The sequence below is a fragment of the Stegodyphus dumicola genome, chromosome 2, assembly GCF_044657685.1.
Source record: "Stegodyphus dumicola isolate Sdum_Otavi_A_Nest chromosome 2, ASM4465768v1".
NCBI classification, from domain to species: Eukaryota; Metazoa; Arthropoda; class Arachnida; order Araneae; family Eresidae; genus Stegodyphus; species Stegodyphus dumicola.
This window is the reverse complement of record NC_140769.1, coordinates 258,296,413-258,323,192: the sequence shown is the minus strand read 5'-3', so window position 1 is coordinate 258,323,192 and position 26,780 is coordinate 258,296,413. Positions and strand designations below refer to the sequence as shown.

General features: G+C 35.2%; 2 protein-coding genes and 1 non-coding gene across 6 annotated transcripts in view; 1 reads left to right on the top strand and 2 right to left on the bottom strand.

Moving 5' to 3' along the window:
- Window positions 1-3,122, bottom strand: part of LOC118201209 (acid-sensing ion channel 2-like) — a 68,965-nt gene extending 65,843 nt beyond the window's left edge. Inside the window, exon 1 of the mRNA XM_035373265.2 lies at window positions 2,970-3,122. Within this exon, the coding sequence (XP_035229156.1) occupies window positions 2,970-3,022 (53 nt within the window). The 5' untranslated portion in view covers window positions 3,023-3,122. The remainder of the gene's footprint in view (window positions 1-2,969) is intronic.
- On the top strand, window positions 1,697-1,770 carry TRNAN-GUU (transfer RNA asparagine (anticodon GUU)). The gene has a single exon. It is a non-coding gene; the product is annotated as a tRNA-Asn (tRNA).
- A 5,162-nt stretch (window positions 3,123-8,284) lies between the features above and the next one.
- The window catches only part of LOC118201208 (serine protease 1-like), a 37,590-nt gene continuing 19,094 nt past the window's right edge, over window positions 8,285-26,780 (bottom strand). For all 4 annotated transcript variants that reach the window (XM_085812084.1, XM_085812086.1, XM_085812085.1 and 1 more), the window contains 4 exons: window positions 20,620-20,741; window positions 16,061-16,323; window positions 13,476-13,612; window positions 8,285-8,600 (listed from right to left, as the gene is read on the bottom strand). In XM_085812084.1, coding sequence (XP_085668210.1) covers window positions 8,379-8,600; window positions 13,476-13,612; window positions 16,061-16,323; window positions 20,620-20,741 — 744 coding nt within the window. In that variant the 3' untranslated portion in view covers window positions 8,285-8,378. The remainder of the gene's footprint in view (window positions 8,601-13,475; window positions 13,613-16,060; window positions 16,324-20,619; window positions 20,742-26,780) is intronic.

Here is a 26,780-nt window from a genome sequence, read left to right as displayed (position 1 = left end):
AACGCGAGCCTCCCTGAACTGTTGATTTCCTCGTCCATTTTGGGTAAATGTGCTCTGAAATCATGAACTATCACGAATGCCTTCAAGAACGCGCTGATATCTAACGGTCTGTTAACACTGAAGCTTATGAACTAAAGGAGACATCTGGCTGTACCTATGCTGGTAATCTCAACAGGCTGCTTGCTGTCTGTTATCTTCCAAGGCAAGCGACTAGTCAATAATTAAAGATGAACATGCAGATTTATTTCAAATTATATAATCAAATCATCGTCTCAAACATCTAAAACTGCTTGTGATATTATTATACTTCAATCAACTTTATGTTCATAACTTTGTAGAAGCTCTTTCTTCCCTTAAGCACAAGATTTCGGAATAATGAGCAACCGACCAATGGTAGAAAATGTTATGCGAGAGAGTTAGCAAACCCAACTTAAACAACAGAAGAATCGTTAGTCATTACAACACTATTAGGAAGATATAAAAAATATTTTTAAAAAAATTATAACCTCTTTTCACTTTACAATATTTTAAATAAAAATATTAAAATAAATAAAGAAATAAAATAAAAAAATCTGAAAGCTTTCAGATTTGACATTATGCCCAATTATGTCATTGAGTTTGTTAATCAAAAATTCTTTAATGTCTGACAAAATATGAACACATCCAGGATTACTAAAATATTACCTAGAACTGATAATAATATATGAAATAATATATGAAACGTTTTCGTTTACAATTTTATACAAATGTATCGTTACACATAAGATGAAAGTTAGCTTATTAGTATATCTATCTCTATATTTATTAATTTATCATTACTAATTATTAATTATTTATTATTATTACTTATTATTTATTTATTATTAATAATTATTATCTATATATTTGTTAATTTTCTGCTAGAGTAATTCTATTTTGAACTGAGATTTAAAAAAAATATGAATTTCCTGCTTGTTTGAGTAATTTCTCTAAACTAGCTGATTAAAATTTCAAGAAATTTTCACAAATTGTGTAAACATGGCATCCACATAATTTTAGAAACGATAATATAACAGAATATCTCAGAGGTTTAGCCTATAATTATGAAATGTGACTAATTTGTTGTATTTGATACTGGTATAAGTTTCTAACTAACTATATGTAATTTTTTATGTCCCATATTTGTAAACAGGTACAGGTAGAAGCTGGGCAAGCACCTTTCTAGTACTATAGGTAATTGAGGTATTACTGAACTTAGTTAACAGTTAAGCTTCCGTTCCAATTTTGAGAAAGAACACCCGGGGAACGGTCCGAGGGTCTCCCACCTTTCTTTCCCTACCACCAACCTGTCGAGAAGACTTTCGGCTTGCGATGTGTTTTGAGTGCTCCCCGCCGCACGGACACTATGAACCAATCTATGCCTATCCGAACACTTTCCATGCCTTGTCCGAGACTCGAATCCCAGCAGTACTGCAGTTACTGCAGTTAGTGTCACTAACCGTTATAAGGACTAGGTGGCCATTTTTGTAAACAAGAAAGCATATATTTTATAATTATTCATATATGTTATAAGCAACCTTTATTAGGTATTTCATTTCTGCTTGACGGTAAAATTGCCCTCGGCAAATCAACTGCTTGCGAATTGCCCTGAAAGAATGATGGCAGAAAGTCCTAGAACCAATAACTTTATAAGGTATTTCTCCCGCCTTCCTATCGTGCCTTCGTGGTGTAGTGGTTCTGCACTCTGGGCCGTTATTTCAGAGGTCCGTGGTTCGATTCCCGGCGAAGGCGGTTGCTAATTTTTCATCCTGCCTGCTTCCAAAAATACTAATGTCTCTATAGTGGCGCCTGAACTAAAAGAGTGTTGGATAATGATTCTCCTCACCCAGGATTTGGCGATTGGGTCCCCTAAAAACCCCAGTCGCCCTTTAAAAGGGGGAGTATATAAGGTATTTCTCCCGTCTTCCTAGCGTGCCTTCGTGGTGTAGTGGTTCTGCACGCTGGGCCGGTATTCCAGAGGTCCGCGGTTCGATTCCCGGCGAAGGCGGTTGCTAATTTTTCATCTCTCTTGCTTCCAAAAATAACCCAATGTCTCTACATCCTAATTAATGTAGTAAAATTCATATGTTGTCTCAGCATCGTAGTGTGCTATGTCTCATAGGTGTCTCAGCATCGTAGTGTGCTATGTCTCATAGGTGTCTCTACACGTAGTGTGTACTTGCAGGAATACGCTCTGTGCCCCTTTGTTGGCGCTAAGAGGGCCATGGGTGGTAAGGGAGTAAAAAGCCGCGGTTTATCTTGAATAACAGAATATACATTAATACATGAAGAGCTAGCTGCTTTAATCAAGAATCTTTGCCATAACTTTACTTTTCTTTCATTAAAACTTATTATTAAGACTTGATGTTTCATTTAAACTCCTTTTAAATATTACCTTTATTACCAAATTACCGGTATTTCAGAGGTTCGTGATTCGATTCCCGGCGAAGGCGGTTGCTAATTTTTCATCTTACTTGCTTCCAAAAATCCTAATGTCTCTACAACTTGTTCCATAAAATCTGTAAATTAAATTAAACTGATGTACATATTTTGAAATCCGTATATTTCACAGTTTTTTATGTAATCTTAATCTTAAATCTTAAATCCTAAAGAGTCCTTTATTCTATCCTTGACAGCAAACAATTTAACAAAGCCTTCTTTTAACTACCAAAACATTATGAAATAGTCATTGCCAGAAATGAAATAGAAACTTCTGTTACCGTCTCAAACATTTGCAAATAATAAATATGAGATTCTTTTCATTGATATAAAGTTTGACATATAACTTTTATTTAATTGTTCAGTTAAACATTATCTAGAAATATTGCGTTTATAAATGACTGAAATTTAGGTTATTATTATGTATAGCAAAATGAATAACAAATAAATTCATATTCAAAAATCAGTAAAATATTGTTTTCCAGGAAAACTGCTTTAAAATATTTTCTTACCTCTTTTGGTAATAATGCTCGGGATATCTCAGACGATTTCGCATCTCAGCCATTGGTAATTATTTGAAGACGTGACAAACAATATATTATCAGAAACATTAGCAAAATAAAAAAAAAACTCAGCATTCTTTTAAGCTGTATCCTACTGTTGTTTGAAACTTAAGAATTTTCGAAGCTCTCATTATGCTTTTTGGAACTTAACTTTCATTAACCATGTGTTGTCATGGCTACGAACTCCTTGGAACTGATAAATATTAATAACCTAAGTGCTTAAACCATCTGTTTAGAAATGATTGATTATTTAAAGTGCTTTACTTTTCGTCTGTATCCAAATGTTTGTACATTTGCATTCTTGCTTAAAGATTCAAGTCATCTGAGTGAATGTTTCCGCTTCATGTTTCAATATTTGCTCACGTTTTCGTTGTTGATTTTGTCAATTACTGTTTTGTTTTTCCACTAGAGAAATTCTTGCAGTGGTTTCGCGTGATAGAAGAAGGGGACCGGGATACAGGTTCACGGATGACATAATGTGTTTTAAATCACGCAAAACTCCCCAGCATAAGCAAAATAATTTAAATATTGTTTTTGTAGAAAATACTGATACCTCGCTTAGGTCTAATGTAGTTAAAAAATGTGATAGATATAACTATTAGTTAATTGCAAAGATTTCCATTTTGAGAATGAAGGTATTCGTTAACAAAATTTTCCACATTTCTAACAAAAAGGAATTTTGCTAGTTTTGATGATTAAGGAAGGAATAACTGTCCTCAGCAGAGATGTCACAAATATTACGTTAATTTAAGTTCTAAATCTACATTTTTAAGTAAATAATTGTATCATCGAAATTTAATTGATGCCTTATTAACTCACTCTTTTAAATTCGATCGGGGATGAGGGGACCCAGTCGTCAGACCCTGGTGGTGCGAATTATGGTAAACCACCTTTTAGTTCGGGAGCTACTTGTAGAGTCATGTTGGTCTCTCCCCCCCCTTTTTTTTATCAGTCCGAAGGGGGTTTGTCTCCGAAGAACTATTGTTTCCATTATCCAATTTTGCGTTGAATCACTATAAATGTCCGTTTCACTTTTCAAACTGTTGCCACCAAATATTAGAGTCCAGGATTATATTTGAAGAAATTAAATAATGAAAAATCTGCATAAATGTATGTCTATTTCTCGCATTGTGATAAAACAACGGTACATAGAGCCATCGGATTTTGTATGACGTGATCCTCCTACGAATATGGGCATGTGGAAGACCAAATTTGAAATTTGGAATTTGTTTAATTTTCGATTTCATATTTTGTAAAACTTTAACGAATTTTTGAGTAACAAACTCAACGATTTGAAAGCGAGCAATGGCAACACTCTTCGGGGGGGGGAGGAAAAAAACCTTTTTATCTCCAGCTCGCCTAACTGTACATCGGAAATTCTATAGATATGCTCATTTTTAAATTATTTTGCGACATTGCTATTGAACTGAATTTTATTTATTTTATGATTTAAGTGAAAAGTACATGATATTTAATAAATAATGGTAACACACAAAACGTTAAAAAATAAAGTAATAGTTAAAAAAAAAACGCCCCTTTGGACGTAATTTAAAATCTGAAACTTTTCAGATTTTTTGTGTTTCTTTTATACCGTCCACTCGTTTATTTATTTATTTTTTTAAGCAGGAGGCGTGAAAAATGTGCATGCTTTCACCGGTACTCGAACCCTGGACCTCTCGAATATGTATCGATTGGGCTTTCAGTTACACCATGGCAGCATACAAGAGGACGTAGAAAATACCTTATAACGTTTAAACTTGTTACACCGGATAGAGGTTTTCAGCCAGCTCAGATTTAGTATGTCGAGGACGGAGTCGCCCCCTCGGAACCGAAAGTGAAACTTTCGTTTGGCAGGCACCGGCCGCTGTGACCGACAGGGAAATTTCCGTTTTGCAGGCATAAGACACTAGGCACCGACAGTTTCAAAGTTAAAAAAATAAATGTTGTACTTTCAATGAAATTTATGAAAACTTATAAAAATTATTTATTATATTTATCAAAAATTATTTATTTTTTATTTATTTTTGTTGGCACCATAGACGTTCGTAAAAGACACGATATATAGCTGATTGTCTTTTGGATCAAACTATTCATTTTAGTCACTGGTTTCGTTAGCACTTACGCCACAGCTGTCATTGTCAAGTTCCATTGCCTGGTTTAATGAATTATCTTATTCCAACGATGACTCGGCAACGTCGACGTCTGGATGAAATAATTCACCCAATCTATCACCACCTCCTCCTCTTCCGAATATTTTCGGTCTTATAGGCAACAAATACTTTCAAAATTAAGCCACAATTTTCTATTCACAAAGCTTCTCTACATTTCCATTATTTTTTATAAATTATCGTCTCTAGGACATCGCCTTTGTGCCGTTCGTATACCTGTGGCGTCGTTATACCTGTATACCTGTGGCGAAACATAAGGAGATAAAACGATGTAGTCCTCAGTTCATCCACCACAGTTCATCCACCTCAGTTCATCCACCACAGCGGTCAATTGTTGCCGGCTGAATGGAGAGGACAGCAACATCCATTCTAAGCGAGTTAATTAAATTCTGTAGTCTTTGACTACAAGTCTGAGTTTTAAATTTGAAATTAACTATTACTTTATTTGTATCGCTACAATTTGTGATTGCGGCCCGGACGGTACATGGTTAGGACAGTTTACTACGATACCAAAGGGACCGGATTCGAATCTCGGAGAAGACATGGCTGTTTGTAAATGTCTTTGCAGCACGGGGAGATACTCTAAATATATGGCAAGCCGAAAGTCCTATTGCAGGGTTTGGTGGAAGGCGAGAGGAGTGGAGACATCCCCCCCCGGAGTGCACTCCCTCAAAATTGGTGTGTAAAATAGAAGTCCAACCTCTCCTTGAATATGGCTCTGGCAACCATTCTTCCATGTAATGTGGACACGACTACAACAAGAAGTTGTGGTTGATTCTGTTAGCATTAAGTTCTGTTTAAATACAAAAGTGTGTTTAAACCTTTTCAAGTTTGCTCAGTTTTTTCAGACATAGGGACAATTTCGCTTTAAGTAGGTTAGAGTTTGGATAGTTTAGCATTACCAGTTCAAGTAAAACACTACAAGCTTATTCACTTTAAAATTTTACTCGTCTATTTTATGACGATTATTATCCGACGATGATGGATCTCCCTCCTAGTCATGTAAGGATTTGTAAGCGCTTTAATTTTTACCACGATATTTTCGACAACAATGTTTTTAAACTATAAAGTTTTTGAACCGCTCTAGTTTCTACGACGATATTTTGTACCACGACTTTCGTCGGCAATGTTTCCGGCGGACACCAACATTCAAGACACTTGGAAAACGTTTTGTCAAAAACCTAGTAAAGAGGCTATGGCAAACTTCAGACTGCAAACAGGCCACGACTGCATGGCACATCATCTTAATAAACTTGGCATCCTTCCATCTAGTATATGCCAAGTTTGTAATTCGGGCATCATAAATGCAAAGCATCTTCTTATATGCACAGAACTAGATAAAGAGCCTCAGAAACGTCGTGAGAGAGGTATACTATACTAGGATGCCAGAACTTTCATGAAATCCTTATTAAGACTGCACTTATGTTCCTTTCCTTGTTGTTTAAATTTTTAACTTTTTACTTTTTTTCCCATGTTTCGGTTCTGGTTCTTACTTAAAATGTCTGTGCTTTTTTATTGTATGTTATTGTTCTTGTGTGATACTTAAGCTGTTTTGTATGTTTGGATTGATCCTTCCAATGAAGCCAAATGTAACAACAATATTTGCTTATTATGCAGATTTAGCGAAAGTTACAGGCTATTTGTTCCTATGTTTTTTTTTCCTTTTAATTACTTTTCATATACAGGGTGATTCTAAATTGTTTTTACAGATTAAGATGGGTGATAGTACTCATCCAGATGAGCAATAGTTACCATAAAACATAGAGTTGTATTCCACTCTGAGGGGCAGAAAAGAGGACTATTCAAATTCCAACCTGAACTTGCAACAGTGTTGGGACAGCGAATGAAAGAGACCAAAATCTGCGCAATCAGTTTTGTGAAAAACTCACAGAGAGTGCACAAAACGGATAAGACCGAAAACTTGGCATTCGAATGTTATTCGAGCTCAGACATTGATGGCTTCTTTGGTTCGCAAGATGTCAACCTCGCAAACGATTGCAACAGATTAATTATCTAATCAAGGGCTGAATATTATCAACTAACTCCCAACTCAAGGTAGGTTTGATACTACCAAGGTAGCAGTTCTTTTCCCCTTCACCATATTCTATCCTGTCCTGCTGCTGGACTTACTGGGCTGCGCTCATTCTACTCGAAGCGCCCTTCTATGGGACACGAAGTCCTAACAGCCGGACCACAGCATGAACTTTTCATTTTAATCACGGCATGTAGCATAAGTTGGAGTTAGCTGATAATATTCAGCCCTTAATTAGATAATTAACTTATTGCAATCGTTTGCGAGGTTGAGACCTTGCGAACCAAAGATGTGCGTTTGAGTGTTAGCCATCAAAGTCTGAGCTCGAATTAACACTCGAACGCCAAGTTTTTCGGTTTCATCCGTTTTGTGAACTCTTTTTGAGTTTTTCACTAAACTGATTGCGCAGATTTTGGTCTCTTTCATTCGCTGTCCCAAAACTGTTGCAAGATCAGGTTGGAATTCGAATATTCCTCCTTTCTGCCTCTCAGAGTGGAATGCGACCCTATGTTCTATGGTAATTGTTGCTCATCTGGATGAGTACTATCACCCCTCTTAATTTGTAAAAGCATTTTAGAATCACCTTGCATATATATTAATGATTCGGTGGTGTAGATAATTTACTAATTGCCAACTGCGTGCATAGACTTATAGAACCGTGTAGATAGAAATGATGGACTGGCAGACAGACGTGTCGTAATTCAACATAATTTTATTATTGGATAAAGCATTTTCGAAGACACAATATTTGCTTCACACAGAATTTAATTTTCTGTGCACTATTCAGAGCCAATTTTAAAAATCTTAATCCATCCTCAAACAATGGACGATACAGCTAACCCAGCGGCACGATTTGTAAGCATAAATGATATTTATTAACAAAGAAAATGATACATGGTCTTTACCAGCAAATTCTTAGATTAACAATAAATTCATTTCCAAATTTACTACCCCATATATCCCAAATTTACTTTTAAATCCGATTTAAAAAAAATAGTATTTCATGTAAACTTTATAAATTTGTGAATATTCAGATACTTGTTTTGAAGAAACAGGGCAATGAGTTCAGTCATCGGGAAAAATTTTTAATCGTAGATGAAAAGCCAATATTTTTAATTTACACACATTACTGTAATATATTTACATATTTTATTCTTGCTATATTTTTAAGACTTCTCTATAACTTTCTTCTCCCTCGGTATAAATGCATGGTTTGCAGTCGGATGAAAGTGTCTGATTATAAATCCAATCTATGAAGCTGGATACCCGGGTATATACTCCTGGAACATGGGGTAATGCACAGCGACGTCCAAAAGAAACGAGGCCACACAACACATACTCGTTGTCCAAACGCACGACAAGCCCACTACCAGAATCTCCCTATGAGAAAAGAAAAAGAAATTAAAAGAAAGAATTATGTATTCATTTTACAAATAATATTAACTCTTTTTTTAATCAAAAAGGAATCATTTTCTTCAAAAAATCTTCTTAGGATCATTTTACAGTTAATACATTATTCTGTAAGCAGATTTCAATAATTCTTTGATTTCTATTTCGCTAAGTCAGCATCTCAACATTCTTACATAAAAAAGAAATCAGATATCAGAGACATTTTGTAATGAATTTCTAGTTCATTGACGTAGTGGATTCTCAGTTTTATACACTCATATGTACCGTAGGAAAAACTTACGAAATCATGTTTCTTGAGTAGGAAGAGCATTGAAAACAAAAACATGGCAGTTTTGATTATTTTTCTTTTAATTGTTAAGATTTCCAAGGAAATCACTAATTCCGTTTTGAGATTAATAGTTTTGAAATAATGCCGTCAAAACGGCATTCTGTGCCGTTTCACTATAACCGGTAAATCAATTTTAAATTGTTGCCACCAAATATTAGAGCCCTGTATTATAGTTAAAGTAACTAAATAATGGTTAATCTGCATGAATGTATGTATTTTACTCGCATTGTGAAAAAACGACGACTACTAGAGCCATCTAGTTTTGAATAGCGTAATTCTCCACCCGAACATGGGCACCTGGAAGGTTGAATTTTGAATTCCGAATTTTTTTTATTATCTATAACATATTTTGTAAAATTTAACTAATTTTTGATTAACAAACTCGACAATTTCAAAGCGAGCAATGGCAACACTGTATGAAAAAAAAATATTTTATCTCCAGTGAGCGAAACTGTTTATCAGAAATTCTAAAGCTATTCTCTTTTTAAATGTTTTGTAATTTTGCTGTTGAATTGAATTTTATATGGTTTATGTGCGAAGAACATTATATTTAATAAATAAAGGTAACACACAAAACGTTAAAAAAAGTCCCTTCGAGCGTTATATAAAATCTTAAAGCTTTCGGATTTTTTTAATTTATTTTTCCTTTGCAATTACACCTCAGTGAACATGATTCCAAAAGTTAATACTGGCAAGCATAAATTATTTTTTGTTTCAAAGAATATCTAATATTTCTTCCATGCATGGTTGAACAACCTTATCTGGCCTACTAATAAAATACTAAGAACTAAATACTTAGAAAATACTAAAAAGTTCAATTTAAGATGGTTTCGCGTAATGCTTTTTCAACGCTATGACGATATTATTTCTTAATTCTTATGCTGCAACATCTTTAACCAAGCCTGTGGGTCGAAATGATTACCAACCATTGCTTGTGAGTCACTATTCCATGTCGTATGATTTTTCTAATTACTAATTCAGAATTACTTTTTCAAAAGCATCTACTCACGGCATTTTTGTTTAAAACATTGGATAATGTCTTGAAATTTAGCTGCAGAACAGTAGCGTTCGAGTGAAAGAACTCGACCTGGATCAATTAAAGTTCCATTAACTTCTGTATGAACAATACAAGTGTCCTATACTGTGCTGTGCATTTCTATACTGTGCATTTCCTATTTATTTTCTTGAAAGTGCTGCTTAAACTTTTTCAATCCTTTTTCATATAGTTTCCGATTAACCACACTTTATTTTTTGCATATTATGCAAATATATATATGTGTGTGATGTACCAGCTTTTGTCCGGAATAAATAGATAGGTGAAGAATCATAGATGTAGTCGTAGCTCAAAAGTATCAGACGATAATCAAAATCGTAAAAACAACCTTCTATTTAGCGTAGGTAATAATGAAACACTCAATCGATTTCGAGGGCAGCTAAAGGTCCCTCCATCAGAAGAAAGAAATACCTAGAAAGAAGAAAATAAAGGAGAAGGAGTCTCAGAAACACGTGGTCCTTATCAGCACTGCACATGGTTATAACTGGATTTTTAATCAGAGTTGCACTGGCCGCCTACACGGCAATTTAGTTAATGATTTGAAGTCCAATCCAGTCCTTCCTAATGCCTTTAAAATTCTACTATCTTAATTCAGTTATTTTTGCCGATAGATGGCGTTACCTCCTCGCGTTTGGTACTACCAGAGGGTATAAAAATCCGTTCAGTGGTTGCTTTCCATTATTTGAAGTTCAGATTTTGAGCGTAAAGGTGCATTTGCCCCTCGCTCCCTATTTTAACTTCGCTAATTTTTCTTGTCCTTTATTGCTTGATCAGGTAGGCTGGCTCAGTAAAAGTAGGCGGCCAGTGCAACTCTGATTAAAAGTCCAGTTATAACCACGTGCAGTGTTGATAAGGACCACGTGTTTCTGAGACTCCTTCTCCTTTATTTTCTTCTTTCTCATGATGAGGAGGGACCTTTAGCTGCCCTCGAAATCGATTGTTTCATTATACCTACGCTAAATACAAAGTTGTTTTTACGATTTTAATTGTCACATTAGCGTGTTTCTCTTCTAGTCTAGTTATCAGATGATACGTTTAAAAAACGGGATCCATTTATTATTATTCAGGAGAAATAGCAGTTACAAAAAATCATATCTCCGAAGTAAATAAAAAAGAACTACTAATAGCTTTTTGTATGAAGTTTACTGCATCGTTACATTAAAGAAAAGACCCCGATATTCCTTTGCGAGTCCTTTTATAGCCTCTGGAAAGGCGGAGCTTCCAAGAAATGACGTCAGCCATTCCAGTTCGCTTTAAATATCTCCAGAAAATTCTATAAATGTACGTGTAGAAAAGGCGGAAAAAACAACTTGACTACGGGGCTGTGGATTTAATTCCACGTACTTTCAAATAAGAGACCGTCGCCATTAAAAAAGAAAAGAACATACAGTTAGAATTTAAAGTGTATTTTTGACTATGGAATTTTATTATTACATATATATATATATATATATATATGTAAAATATAAAAAAAAAATTACGATGGTTTTGCTTTTCGCGAACACGCAACCTTTAATTTACTTTCTGCAATTCAGGATCTTCCTCCTAGACCAGTACCTTCTAGACTTTGCTAGCCTATTACGTAACCGCTTCTATAAATAACGAATGCGCGCCATTTTGCGTCAGAAGCTTTCCTCTCTCTGTGCCTTAAGGGTCTACGTTACTGCGCTTGCTCTCTTTGTTAGAGTAAGTTATGACGCATTAAAGTTTAAATACTCTTATTAAGTAACGAATAAATGATCTACAGTGATAACTGAATAAAAGCTATGGAATAAAGATGTACAATTAAAAACTAAATCAACTTGCCTCTTCATTTGGATTAGGCTTACCACTCTGCAAAAACCATGCCTGAACTTTGATGCCGAAATATCACATAAATATTGCATATAAAATATCCATGAAAAGAAGAAAGAAATTATCTGAAAATCACATGTTTACTCAAAACAATAATTTAATTCTTTCTTTAATTCTTTTTGTTAGGAAATTTGTATTTCCTTTTGCACCTGTGCAATGCCGAAGAAAACGAGAAGTGCAACTGTATAAATTCCCAGTGGAAGAAGTAGTAGAAGTACTCGAAGCCTAGGAGAAGTTACTAGAAGAATGTTACATGTTATTAGAATTTAATATTTTTGCACAATGAAACTGGAAAACTCAACCAAAGATGCACCAAAAAGCGTAACATTTACGAGATAAAACTAACTGGGAGCCGTTTCAACCATTTTACCATCCGGTTTTTTACCGAAATGTTTCTGCAACAAGTACGCCATTAAAAAAGATAAAAATGACATGTTTTATTTGTCCAAACTGAATTACTTTATGTAAGTATGTAGGATCTGGTCTTCTTTGCTAACATACACTGTAACTAGCTCTACTTAGAAGTCGCGCAAGGCCTAGAAGATGAATGCAACAGGGGAAGGGTGTAAAATACCCTTTTATTGAACACAATAGTTTACAGACGGCACAGACTTACGTGCTTAGACAGTCACCAACCACTTGTAATAAGGAACTTAAAAGGTAATGTACCAAACTAGGTTGAAGGTAAATAGAAGTGCAAGACCACACAATTTGACTTAACCTAGCAGGTTGAGTCAGAAACCTACACCGGCGTGCTACTGATTTTGTCCGCAAGAATGCGAGGCCGAGATTCACAGTTCAATAGCTTGTAGAATTAGCGACGTGCGCTGTCAGTAGCAAAACCACGCTCTGACTAACTTCGGTTTAAATACTCTCTAATTCACCCTAGCTAATTTACATACTGGCGAGGAAATCAGAAGGGAGTAGTGTGTCCAAAACTGAAATGCACTCACATCAGTATATAAATAAGAAAATTTTCTCCAGGACAGAGATTTAATGTCGCAATTTTGCATGCAATGCTCATAGCATTTGCTTTTATCATAAAACACACGCCTGCAACGTAAGAGCAAAACTGTGAAAAAAAAGCTGTTTAAAAAGACTTGTAGAGGCATTAGATTATTTTGATGCTGGAGACGAAAAATATGTGCAGTGTCCTCGCCGGAACTCGAACCCTGGAGCTCTCGAATACGCGCCGAGTTTGCTATCCGTTACACTACGAAGGTATGTTGGGAGGAGGGAGAAAATACATTATATACTCCTCCTTTTAAAGGGTAACTGGGGATGAGGAAACACAATCGTCAAATCATGGTGGTGAAGAATCATCCTCCATCACCTTTTAGTTCGCGTAGTAGTAGTAACTTAAAATTGTAGAGTAACTTAAAATTTTTCAGTGTCATGAAACTGAAGAAATGAGCAATGCCCTCGCCAAGATTCGAACCTGAATCTCTCGAAATGCGTGCCCAGTGTGCTATCCGTTACATCACGGAGGCATGCTGAAGGAGGGAAAAAATACCTTATAGACAGTGCCATAACTGAAAGCATGATCTTTACTAACTGTTACATACTGCATAAATATAAATTATCCTTTTGAATTCGAAAGGTAACTTACAACACAGGCATCTTTACCACTTTCACCTCCTGCACAAAGCATACTTGGCTCGATGACAGTCACAAATTCCGTCTGGCATTCCGTGCTGTTGACGACAGGCAGATCAACAGTTTGTAGAATATCAGGATGACGACCTCCTAAGCCAGAAGGAAAGGTAGTTACGTTATGCAAAGAATTATGTAAACAATCTTTCGTCCAAAAAAGTAAAAAAAACTGTTGAATATAGTAGTAGCTAATCTTCTCCGATTTCAAACACAGCTCTTCGAACTATACGTGGTTCAGAAATATTAATAACTTCAGCTGGTGTTCAGTTTTATTTCATATCTTGTCTTTATTTCATATTCGTGAGCTATTATTCGTAGTTAGACAAAGATTTTGGTAAAGAATTATAAAAAACAAATATTATGTAATAAAATTTCTGGCAACAAAATTATCCTTCTTTCAAAATATCGCACATACTGAAATGATTCTGGATTGAAGAATATGTTTTTGCGCTTGTTACAAGGAGAAATATTCCATTCCATGATTCAAAAACGTTGTGAAAGGAATAATACTAAAACTTCGAAGTGCGAAATAAGCATCATTAATAATCGGAAAGGAAAAAACCGTCAGTTATTACTTCTACGTAGAAAGAAGATTTCAAATCAATACCTCAAAATGGTTCATGCTCTTTCCAATGTTCCTAAAGTTAAATCGTTTGCAACAAGAAAAATCGCAGATGCAGAAATCATTCGCCTTAAATAAATCTATAGCAAAAATAAATAAAATAATAAGACAAAATTTACAGCTTAATACAGCTAAAAAATATTGTTGCGTGTGTACGGGTTCGTAATAAATTGACTGCACAAGTCTGATAAAAAGTGAATAAAATTTATTGAAATGCTATATTATTTTATATAGTATATGTATGATTGCAAAAATGAGCATTGTCAAAAAGTTTATTTGGAGTTATTTCTAATTCATATAACGATTATGTAATTGTCAGCAAATGTAGTCATCAGTTCCTTGCACGTTATCATGGATATGCAATGCACAGTTGAAAAATAATTGAAGTGCATTTTATGCATTAGGCTAGTCATTAAAATTCAGCCACTTACACACAACCTTTGCATTTATTTGTAACTATACTTGGGAATTTAAACAAAGAAATTGAGCAAGTAGCCTTTATGAAATATTTAACATTTTGGGGATAAAATAAAAATGTTTGACTCGTCACAAAACAAATATCAGTAAATGGCATTATAGCATGTACATAAAAGTTATTAAATAAATATATGGATACAAAAATATTTACAATAATAAGATCAAATATATACAACAGATCATTACAAAGAATAGGACTTCTCTTTACACGTTTTTTTTTCCTCTTTAGCTTTTAGAATCGCCATAGTCTGGATAGAAGTGATTTACTTAATAGCCACTACCTTTCTATAATTTTCCGTAACTAAAAACGAAAAGAGTATGAGAGACACAAAATACGACACTGAAACGCAATCGTCACATGAAAGGAAACGTCACTTTCGCCAATCTGAGCGATAACTGTTTGGCTTTTAGCCTGTTTACCAAGTGAAGATGGTAACCGGATTTCGTGGAAGCTCACTTCCCATAATTGTTCCTTCTAACGTTATGTTTCGGCAACAAATATCGTATCTGATAGCAAGCCGAAACATAAGCCAAAACAATCACATTATAGACTAGAAGAGAAACACACTAATGTGACAATCAAAATCGTAAAAAACAACCTTATATTTAGCGTAGGTATGATTCTAGCAGGGACTGTAGCCATGTGTGATAACCTTTTAAGTATAATATTCAAAGATGACTTATTATGCCTAAGTGGGCTGTGAATTTCTTGAGGCGGGCAACAAACTATGATAGTTACTTTCTCATCCTTTCACAAACATTATTATGACTAGAATTGCATTCTCGATATTAATTACCCGGGATACCTACGCTAAATATAAGGTTGTTTTTTACGATTTTGACAATCACATTATGTTTCAGCTACGCTGGACTTGACGTCGAAAGGGACAATTCTCAGAACCAGCACAATTCCAGGAAACCCACGTAGCTAGGTTACCTTTTTCACTTACTACAAAGACTTGAACGCCAAACACTAATCGATTATCGCTCAGATTGGAATCACGTAAGGCTTCAGAAGCAGAACTTTCGTCTGATTGGTTGTCTCTACCCGGGATTGAGGTCCAGCCGAGACATTTTCAGTGAGGTTTGAAAAAATCTCGCGTAGCCGCAATATTGCTTCCGTAGCTAGGCGGGACTTTGCTTCAGGGCTGTTTTTTCTAGGAATCCACCAGTTTAAACCAGTGCTACCAGAATCTCGTTTCTCAGAAAAGTCTGGTCTAGCAGGGACTGTAGCCATGTGTGATAACCTTTTAAGTATAATATTCAAAGATGACTTATTATGCCTAAGTGGGCTGTGAATTTCTTGAGGCGGGCAACAAACTATGATAGTTACTTTCTCATTCTTTCACAAACATTATTATGATTAGAATTGCATTCTCGATATTAATTACTCAAAGCATTAAATAACTTTTCATTTTTCTGATTTCCGATCCGGTACTTACCGTAGGTCAGACGTCCCCAACCATAGACAGCTACAGTGGTCCCGGGTTCCAATTCCAGAGATGAGGACGGCAGCCAGGCAGCTCGAACTCCGGAAGACCAGTCAACGGGTTCTTCGAATTCGATGACAGCAATGTCACTGTGAAATTTACCAGGTATATAATCTGGATATTTGGTGATATTGCGAACTGTGTGGAAGTTGTCTTGTCTGACCTCCTGCAGATTATAATCACCTATGTCTACAGCAATATGTTCCGCAGATCGTCTAGAAGGGATAAATTAGACAGAAACTGGCTACTTTAAATCACCACAATGTCTCAAGATATATTTCTCATAATTGTCGAAGGCTAGTATTTACTTCCAATGCATTACCGAGACTTTTAAATTATCATCCATTGCAAACTTCTAAGGATGTTATTTTTATTACTATACAGAAATAGCCTAAAGAAATAGATACAGTAAATGCTTATGAATCGACAAATGTTTGTTTTTATCAGAAAACGTTTAGTACCATTTTATATATCGTCAAGTCTTCAAGTCTTCTTTATTTATTTATTCTAAAATGGACGTCTACTTTGCTTAATAGTGTTTTAGAAGATTACTGTACATTAATTTAGAAGATTACTGTACATTAATTTAGAAGATTACTGTATATTAATTTAGAAGATTACTGTATATTAATTTAGAAGATTACTGTACAATAATGGAGTCTGTATTAATGAATTCCAGTGCAGTATAAGACCATAAAGAGCTTTTACGAAGGCATCACGACACTCATTGATAAAGTCATCGCGATATTTTCTCATCGCAACATTTTGCAAATATGTGATTAAAATGACTTCAAAAGAATGAATTCTTTCTCGTTAAGCTTGGAGAACGGCTGTCTCCTTTTTATGGTATAAAATGAAGTTGCTACAGTAATTGCGAACTTTACACAAACAATGAAGCAGCTGAACCAAGTAATAAGCAACTAGTAGCGAAGTAGTCGCACTTTGTATTCACTGTAAAGAAACCACCTTATAAAGCAATTTATTTTTCCTTTCAAAATTATCCTCCAAAGTAGTTACAAAAGCATAATCTCGACAAACGAATCGTACATGCTGCACAATTGAGGCACTAATGATCTTAGCCACACAATTCTTGGCACATCGAAAATTGCAAATATTTGATTCGAAATATCTTTCATAAATCGAAAACCTCGTATGAGTTGCAACCGAAAATTTAGGTTTGTGCAATCCTTTAAAGCAAGGTTTTCCAATCTGTGGTCCATGGACCGCATGAGTCCTAGAAACCTATCGTTGTGGTTCTTCTAAGTTCTCAAAAAAGACAAAAAATAAAATTTTAGTTCACTGCGTATACCACACTATAGCTTAAAATCTCACAGTCTGAAAATTATACATGGCAATCGTCTATCAATTTTTCACTCAAGACTGGTACTTTATGAAATTTATTTCCGATTACCCTACCAGCAAACATCCCCATTCTAGCTCCTCTTAAGCGCGAGCAAGTTTTAGACAACTTTCCGTAAACCTAGAATGGCAACCAGGCTGTTTCGAGTTACTGAGCTTGCGGCTAGCAGAGCAGCAGTGTGTTTTACTTTGTGACAGTTTTGGTTTAGTTGGTAATGGCAAAGCACATTAAGGCTCTCTGCCTGCCTAAGGGAAGGGATGCCTTCGTGGAGGACTTTCTACGGGAAACTGGCTCGTATACACGTTATACATGGGGAAAACCACGAAAACGCCCATGCAATCATCCCATTCGCCTGGAATTTAACCCAGGTCGAAACTACCAGTTTTCAGGGATTTTATCGCTCGACCGCTCAAAATTGTGACAGAGTTGAAGCTTCGGCAGCAAGCTAAAGAGGTGAAGATTTCATCTGCCGAAGGACAAATGCCTTTATGGTCTGTTTTTGTCGTCTCTGTGACCAGCTCAGGATTTCATCAATATCTTTCGATGTGCGTAAATAAAATCTGTGTTTATAAAATCTGTGTAAATAAAATCTGTGCTATGTAAGAATCGGCAGGTTGATTAATTCTGAGTACCAACATTCATTTAATTTGTAGTTACTAATGTAAAAATTATCCAAACTTTAGTAGCCTGAAATTATTAAAATAATTAAATAAGCTATCATCTTCATGTGTAATTCGGTTCTCATCAGTGCACTTATGTAACATTCCTCTAGAAATATATGTAAAATATTTATTTCAAATCATTCCAAATCTCAAACCTAAGTATATTTTTAATCCATAAGTTTGAAAAAAATAATAGCAGGTTGTTATGTACAGGACGCAGTATGGTATTTTATATCACTTTTATTTACTTTAGAACAATACTCCATGCTTTCTAGAACATTGCAGCACATATTCATATATTTTGAACAAAATTTTGATAGAAAACAAAATGACTATTATTTCCAAAATTTTAGAAATTTGTACATTTCTAAGAGAAATAAAGGAAATACATTTCTGAAATTTTATGCGTTTGTAAATTTGGGTCCAGTTTGATCAGAGTGATTTGCAGGTAGAAGAAATTAAGATTCTAAAATTAGATAAAACTGCAGAAAAGGTTACCCACCAGTGATGCATGAGGCTACAAACACAAACGTTTTTGTGACACACTGGTGGATCAAGAGACCCAAAAATCCAAACCTATCACGATCCGCCGATGGGTTACGCTGCAGTTAAGGTCTTAAGAATATGTTTGTTAAGAAAGATGTCTTAGACATCACCTCCAAAAGTGCTGTTACATCAGACTGTTACTAAAAGCAGTATTTTACTAAGCGTTGCCTTTGCGTACTGTGTGGCTATTTTACTTTGCTTAATTCTGTCTGCAACTATAAACAAAACAATGTCTATCAGAAATTATATGTGCCGCCCAATTTGGATCTTGGATCATTCAATTATGGCAAAGCACACGAGGGCTATCTGCCTAAAGGGAGGGATGTCTTCGTGGAGGACTTTCTAATGGAAACTGGCTCGTATACACGTTACACATGGGGAAAACGTATGTACCGCCCAAACGGGATGGTGGTTAGTGACTCTGACTACTGTACCGAAGGGCCCGGGTTCAAATCCCGAAGAAGGCATGGATGTTTGTAAATATATATAGTATCTTTGTGGCATGGAGGTCACTCTAAATGTATGACGAGCGGAAAGTCCTTTCGCGTGGGGATTGGTGGTAGAGGAAAAGGGGTGGGAGGCCCTCGTACCCATCCTCCAGAGGGGAATAGAACTATTCACAACGTTTCACCGTCGGAACGTTTCGCCGTCAAGACATATTTTTTCTTTGCACAACTTTATTATATCTTTCCGTATTATATTAAGTTGATTTAGTTTAATAATTCTGTTTAGTTTAATAATTTAATTTAATAAACATTTATATATAACAATGTATAAGATGTTTTTGTGTAAAATTTTATACAAATACATCGTTACACATGACATATTAATTTTAAGAGAGTAAAGTGTGGACAAGATTCCAAAGTAATTCCGTTTCCCATTCAGATTTCATAAAAATGTGAATTTCCTGCTTGTATGAGTGATTTCTCTGACCTAGCCGATAAAAATTTCGAGACATTCGAATCGTGTAAATATTGCACCCGCGTAATTTTGAAATCGGTAATATAACTTCTGTTATATCAGAGGTTTAGCCCATATTTTCTCTGATACTGACATAATTTTCCAACTAACTATGTCTAATTTCTTTCTATCTCATACTTGTAAACAAATATATATATCAGAAACAAGAAACTTTTATTAACTTTTATCAAGAAATTTTTATTAAGTACACGAAAGGTAAGTGATAAGTGACGGAGGACGTGGGCACTGTCCCTTTACCTTAATGGTTAATAAGTACAGCACCACGTCCGTCATTATCCAGAGCCGCCGATGGGGTTCGCTGCATACGAAAGGTAAACAGAATTATTAAACTAAATAAATTTAATATGAGCATAATACGGCAAGATATAATACAATCACGTAAAGAAAATATGTCTTGATATATATATTGAAAATATTGTATTGAATATATATATGTATTGAAAATATGTCTAAAGAAAATATGTCACGTAAAGAAAAAACGTCTCGACGGCGAAACGTTCCGACAGCGAAACGGCCACGATGAAGTAGCGACGGCGAAAAGTCCTAGACCCCCCTCGGGTCTCAATATATATACTCTCTCAAAATTGGGGTAGAGCCGGGCGAAATCGTGTTGTGACCTATATGGTGCTATAAACCTATATGGCATATATGGTGCTAAGGCTGTTGCCAACAACATAAGTAATGTTGCAGTCCTTGCCACAATAAATTTCGTCAGTTTGTTCTGAGGATTAGGTCATAGAAGTGAGATTAGTCACAACAACAAGAACAAGTAAATATATAGATGTAATGGGTATTTCATATTACGTGTACGAAAAGTTTCAGTATCTCTTCTAAATCCAACAACCTCTTTGAAATTAATATATATTAATTTCATTTTTTTAAAGAAAAGTATCCGGATATTTTTTACTTTAATGAACAAAAATTTAAAACCGTAAATAACAGATATAAAGCTAACGACTTACTCTTTGACGCAATGTGCAGCAGTCAATACATGCCGATCAGATACAAGAGTAGCTCCGCAAAAAGGCTGAGAACGCATTATTCTGGATTGCTCGGCCTCTACTTCAGCATCCAGTAAACCAATCTGTAAGAAAAATATACATAACATTACCATATTTATTCGCATATACCCTCCTAACTGTTTTAGGATATAATGTAAATATTTTTGATTAACTGGTGTAAATGTTTTTTCACATAATGTCCAATTTCTGGAATTCCTGGATGTTTTATATAAGCAAATTAGTGCTCTTAAGTCAAACCTCAAAGTCGTAGAAAGCGCTGTTACCTTGGAATTAGAAAGGGTGTAATGTTCCAACCTAGAGTTTACAGCTTAATGTGTGAAACCTTAAAAACTGGTAAGCGAATAATCGCTTAGTTGAGAAAGATAAAAACGTAAACGCACGAAGGGTTAATTAGTCTTTATTATTCAAAATAAATTTAACAGTTGACTCCTTCTTGGAGTTTACAACACAGCCTCCACTTGGGCTTGAACTCTTAACGCTAAGAAATAAAACGTAACTAAAATGATATAGTCGAAGCTTAGTATCAAAATTCTACAAGAGTTGGCCCCTTAACGCTAACTAAACGGCGAAGCTATCAAGGGTTTGATAATATGATCGAGCATAGAAATAGCTTTACAGAGAGTAGCCAAAAAGGAGAACGCGCGCTGGCCAGAATCTCTGACTCTCTAACGAAGTTCGAAGTTAAATACTTTCTCCTCCTTCATTTGCATTGAACCGCGATTCTGAAAACACGTTCTGGAAGGGAACTGAAAGCTGAAATTAAATTTCTCCCACTTTGCTAGCGTCCTTCGTGGTGTAGTGGTTCTGCAAACTGGGCTGGTATTCTAAAGGTCCGCGGTTCGATTCCCGGCGAAGGCGTTGCTACTTTCTCATCTTCCCTGCTTCAAAAATATACCTAATGTCTCTACAGTGTATTTAACTCAAAATTAACTGTTCAAAACTTATTATAAACCATACAAGGGAAACAGAGCTTCGAGCACAAACTAAGCGTCTAAGCGAAAGCTTTTTCCGATCTAATACATTAGATAGTAAACGTGTAGAGTCTCACCTTCTTTGCTATCATAAACTAACTTGAGACTCGAGCTGAAGCTCAGCGACATATGGCTATGTTTAGTACGAAGACAGAGGGGGAAAGTCTGATGTGTACACCACATGACTCCTTTGCACAAAATATTAAAGTACACGCGTTTATTTTTGCATTTCATTTAAATTTATTGGATTTAATTAAATCTACTACGTCGATAGCGCATAAACCACAATAGAATAAATGCACTATAGAAAAAATTCACTATATTTGTTTACCGTAGCGACACTCTAGTGCTAGGTTCACATAACAGCGTTATATTTCGTTCATATTATAACTCAGAATGCACAAAATTTATATCACTTGCAGAATTATCTAATCTTTGTCACATGTTCTGTTCAAATACTATAATAAATCTAGAACGATGTATAAAAGAAACTAAGCAAACAAAACAAAAAAGGAACAGTTTTTCACAGACGATTCAGTATTTCTCATTTAATTAATTCTGTTCTCACTTCGCGACAAGGCAAAAAATACATAAAAACTCAAAATATCTATATTAAAAATGCGAAGTAAATCTTAAACTCTTATTTCCCCGAAAAAATTCCAGAAAGTATTAAGCATGATTTAATTCGCAATAATAAATGAAGGCGTCATCTTTATTGTTGTGAAGCTTAGTCTCTCTAGATTGGCAACAAATCAACTATTCTGCTGTTTCAAATGTAAACAAACATTTCGGCCATTTTATTTAAATATTAGGCTTAACCGCACTTAAACAGCTTTTAAATTGTTAATTCTATAAATATTGCTTGCAGAATTCCTAAAAGCATAAAAACATTAACCGGAAGATAAGAACAATATGATTCAATCATTTTTTAAAGCAAAAAATTCACAATTTACAAACATATAAGAGTAAAGAAAGAGATCACTGAGCCGGATAACAGAGGGGATATATATATAAATATATTTATATGCGTTTATTGCGGCCGATTTCAACAAAAGTACGAGAGGCACATCTACATGTTATAGCAGTCCTATGTACAAAATTTCAATGTTTTGAGACTACTCGTTTTTGAGTTATGCGAGTCAGTAATTTAACAAAAGGTCCTTCTTGTGCTTACAAAACCAGCCAACATCTATGGGGTAACTTAAAATTAAGGAATTAAGTCGTAAGTAGCCAAATGCTATACAGAATGACTATTGTGCAAGATGGCTCAAACCTAATACAGGCGTGAGAAGCCTAATGGCAAGAATAACGTGACAGATTGCAGTCAAGAATTTCAATTAGTAACGTGGCTTTCATCAGGCAGAACACGCTCTGATTAAACAGCCTAAAACCTTCATTTAAATACTATCTCTTTCTATCTCCTTTGAATACGCGCGAATTAAAAATCTGCATTCTGGCAGAAAAACTGAAAAGAAGATTCGCAATAAATGTAATGAACATAAAATAACTGATTCTCCCATCAATAAAATTCCAAAGTTCCATACTCAAAGAGACCCATTCCGGACATGAATTCCTGGGGTATTTACAGGATTCCTTGCCAATGTGGCTTAATTTACATTGGCCAAACTAAGAGAGGCTTGAAATTTCGCGTTAAGGAACATGAGGCATATGTTAGAAAAAAGGAAACACAGAAGTCTTCTGTTGGCCCAACATTGTTGGTCCGAAAATCACACTTTCAATTTTTCTGCTGCCAAAATTATTCAAAAAACATCTTCCATTGGTGAACTGGATTTTCTAGAAGCATTTCACATTCAAAAAAATCCTTCTGTTTTAATTAACGACCCTAATTCCAATCCATCTTTGCCTTCAGCCTTTAAAGAAATTAGTTTTTAGTTCTGGTTTCATCAACAGATGGCGCCGGTAGCTTATCTCCTGTTCAGGCTTTCTTATCTTATCTAATCATTATATCTTACCTCGTTCATTTGCGCTTTTGCAGCTGAGGATGATGGTTCGGTAAAACCATCGAAACTAGTCCTGTGAAAATTTGACAATAAAACGCTGATTTTTGTTCTTTGACTTCTAAATTAATATTTGTTCTGCGTGTTATTGTATCTTAATTATAAAATAACTGCTTAGAAAAATAAATAAATCCTTACAAACGAACAAGAGTAAATTTCGCATTTCGTAGAACAGCAAGAACGATAAATTTTCAACTTGTCTTTAGGCTATATTCGTAAAAGCAGCGAAGTGTGAGAAGTCTTTACACTTCGTAGGAATAATATCTCTTCCCCAAAAATCGGAAAGCATTTTGCAAGAGGCAAATGTTACCCTAATAATGTTCTTTCTCCGGACATCAGTTACAACAGCACAATACGTCAGTTTATAATAGCACTTTAATTATCTTGTATCGTCTTCTCGTTTCATGACAGAGAATTTCGGGTAGTATTGAAATAAGGTGTTCATGATTGTGAACATATCATTGTCTGTTAAAGTAAGTTAATGCAGTTTCTAACTATTTTGAAGCAATGGTAAAGCGAGGTTGCTGCATAATTTAAACTGCAAATGTTACAATATACCGAAATGAATGCTGCCAATCTCACAGTAATATAATTCGAAGCTGAAATAAATCTGATTAGGTCTTGGGAAAATATAAAAATTTCCTAGCAAGGTCAAATTCATAAATGAGAGTTGCTCGTGGAGCTTATAGTGTCTCACACTTTGTTTGGTAACATAAACTACTAGAGGCTTTGGAAGACTTAAAGTGAATTGTCGTTATGTCTTGTAAATTACAACAGAGACGTGGAAAAGGTGTATTAGGCTTTGGGAAAATATAAAAATTTACTAGCAAGGTCAAATTCATAAATGGGAGTTGCTCGTGGAGTTTATAGTGTCTCACCCTGTTTGGTAACATAAACTACTAGAGACTTTGGAAGACAAAGTTAATTGTCACTGTGTCTTCTAAATTACAACAGCGTGGAAAAAGTGTATTAGGCTTTGCGAAAATATAAAAATTTACTAGCAAGGTCAAATTTATAAATGGGAGTTGCTTGTGGACCTTATAGTGTCTCACTCTGTTTGGTAACATAAACTACTAGAGACTTTAACCAGCTAGCATTTATGGCGTAAGTCAAAAACAATGAAATGACTAAGTGAATTGTAAGTTAGTCCAAAAGCTACATAGACAGAATACGCGCAAGTTGGTTCAGATCTAATATCGACGTTACAAGCGTAATGGCGAGAATAACATATTGTCACAGATAAACTGCTATCATAAGATTCAACTAGCAATGAGGCCTTCAGGAAGCGAAATACGCTCTCATTTTACAGTCTAAAACGTTCCTTTAACTACTATCTCTCCTTTTACCTCATTTTGATTACGCACGATCTTAAAATTTGTCTTGGCAGGAAACCGGAAAGCGAGAAAGATGATAAAGATAATTAACATAAAATAACTGGTTAGTAAAACGAAATAAATCCTTATAACCTGAAGCCTAAAAGTATTCAGAAACTGATCAGAAAATGTTAAATTATGTAGCATCATAAAGTGTAGAAAAAAGTAATAATAATATTAAAATCCTATCAAAGCCCTAACTGTACAGAACATGATATTTAATGAATAAGGGTAACTCACAAAACGTTACAAAAACTCCCCTCTGAGCGCAATGTAAAATCTGAAAGCTTTCAGATTTTTTTTCTTTTTTTCTTTTCTTTTTTTTTTTTTTTTTTTTTTTTTGATAAATTTATGTAAAACATTAGTTGCAAAAAAGTACAAATATTTACAAAACAAAATTGGCATTTCCCAAAATCCTTTTCAACATACACCTCTGTTCTGCCAGAAGAAACACCATATCAGGTTTTAAAGTAAATAAAATGTGCTGCATTCAATTCTTAGATTTATACGGATATTGAATCTCGTAAGTTCGATGTCCGTTATGGATATCAATCCCCTTGATAATTTTTTATTTGCATTAAAGGAAGTACAAGTAAAATGCCGTCCGACCGGAATAGTGGTTAGCGTGGCTGACTGGCGTGCCGAAGTGCCCGGGTTCAAATCCTGGAGAAGGCATGGATGTTTGTAAATGTATAGTGTCGGTGCGGCATGGCGGCACTCTAAATATGCTGCGAGCCGAAAGTCCTCTCGTGTGGTTTGGTGGAAGGGAAGAGGTGTGAGGGATTATCGGGCCTGTCTGCCCGGAGTGCTCTCAATGAAAATTGGGGGGGGGCGGAACAGAGCGAAATCGCACTGTCACCTGTTAGGTGCTCAAGGCTGTTGCCAACGGCAGGCATAATCATGCGCTCCTGACCCTGAGGAATACCGTGGGCTTGGGATGACTAAGTGAGCGTAAACAAACAAAAGTAAAATATTTCTTCTTCTTTAATCCAAAGCACAATAAGGTAAAAGTATAGTTTAGGGTACCCCTTGGTAACACTTGGCGATTTTTGGCGGTACATGGATACCGATTTTGTGCAATTCTTTGATTCGTTATTTTGGCTTGCGAAGCGGCGATTTTTGCGCCAAAAGTCGCCGCTACACAAAGCCAAAATAACGAAACAAACAATTGCACAAATTCGGTATCCATGTACACATCGATTTATTTTCACTTAAAAAAAAATCCCCGAACTGCACAAAAATGGCATTGCGCACTCCTTTGACTTTATCCATGTACACGTCGACCTATTTTCACTTAAAAAAAAATTCCCGAATTGCACAAACTTGCATTGCGCATTCCCTTTACTTTGTCCATGTAAACATCGATATATTTTCACTTAAAAAGTTAAAGCAGTACCAAATTCTACAATATAGGCAAACAAAAAATACATAATCTCAATAAAATACATTTTAAACCAAACAATAAAATAACATAAAAAAGGAAAAACATGTTATACATTTAAGCACTACTAAAAGTAAATATTCACTTACCATGATTTTCGAGTTCGAGCCACGTAAAAATCAAAACATCAATCATACTCAAATGACTTTTTTTAAACCAAGTACTCTTTGTGATCGAACGCTTCACATACTGACCATCTGAACCTTTCTTCCTACAAACCCATTGAAATCCATCTAAACGGTTTTTACGTTCGACTAGACGCATATCCTTCCTACATACAGGACACTTATAATGGCTA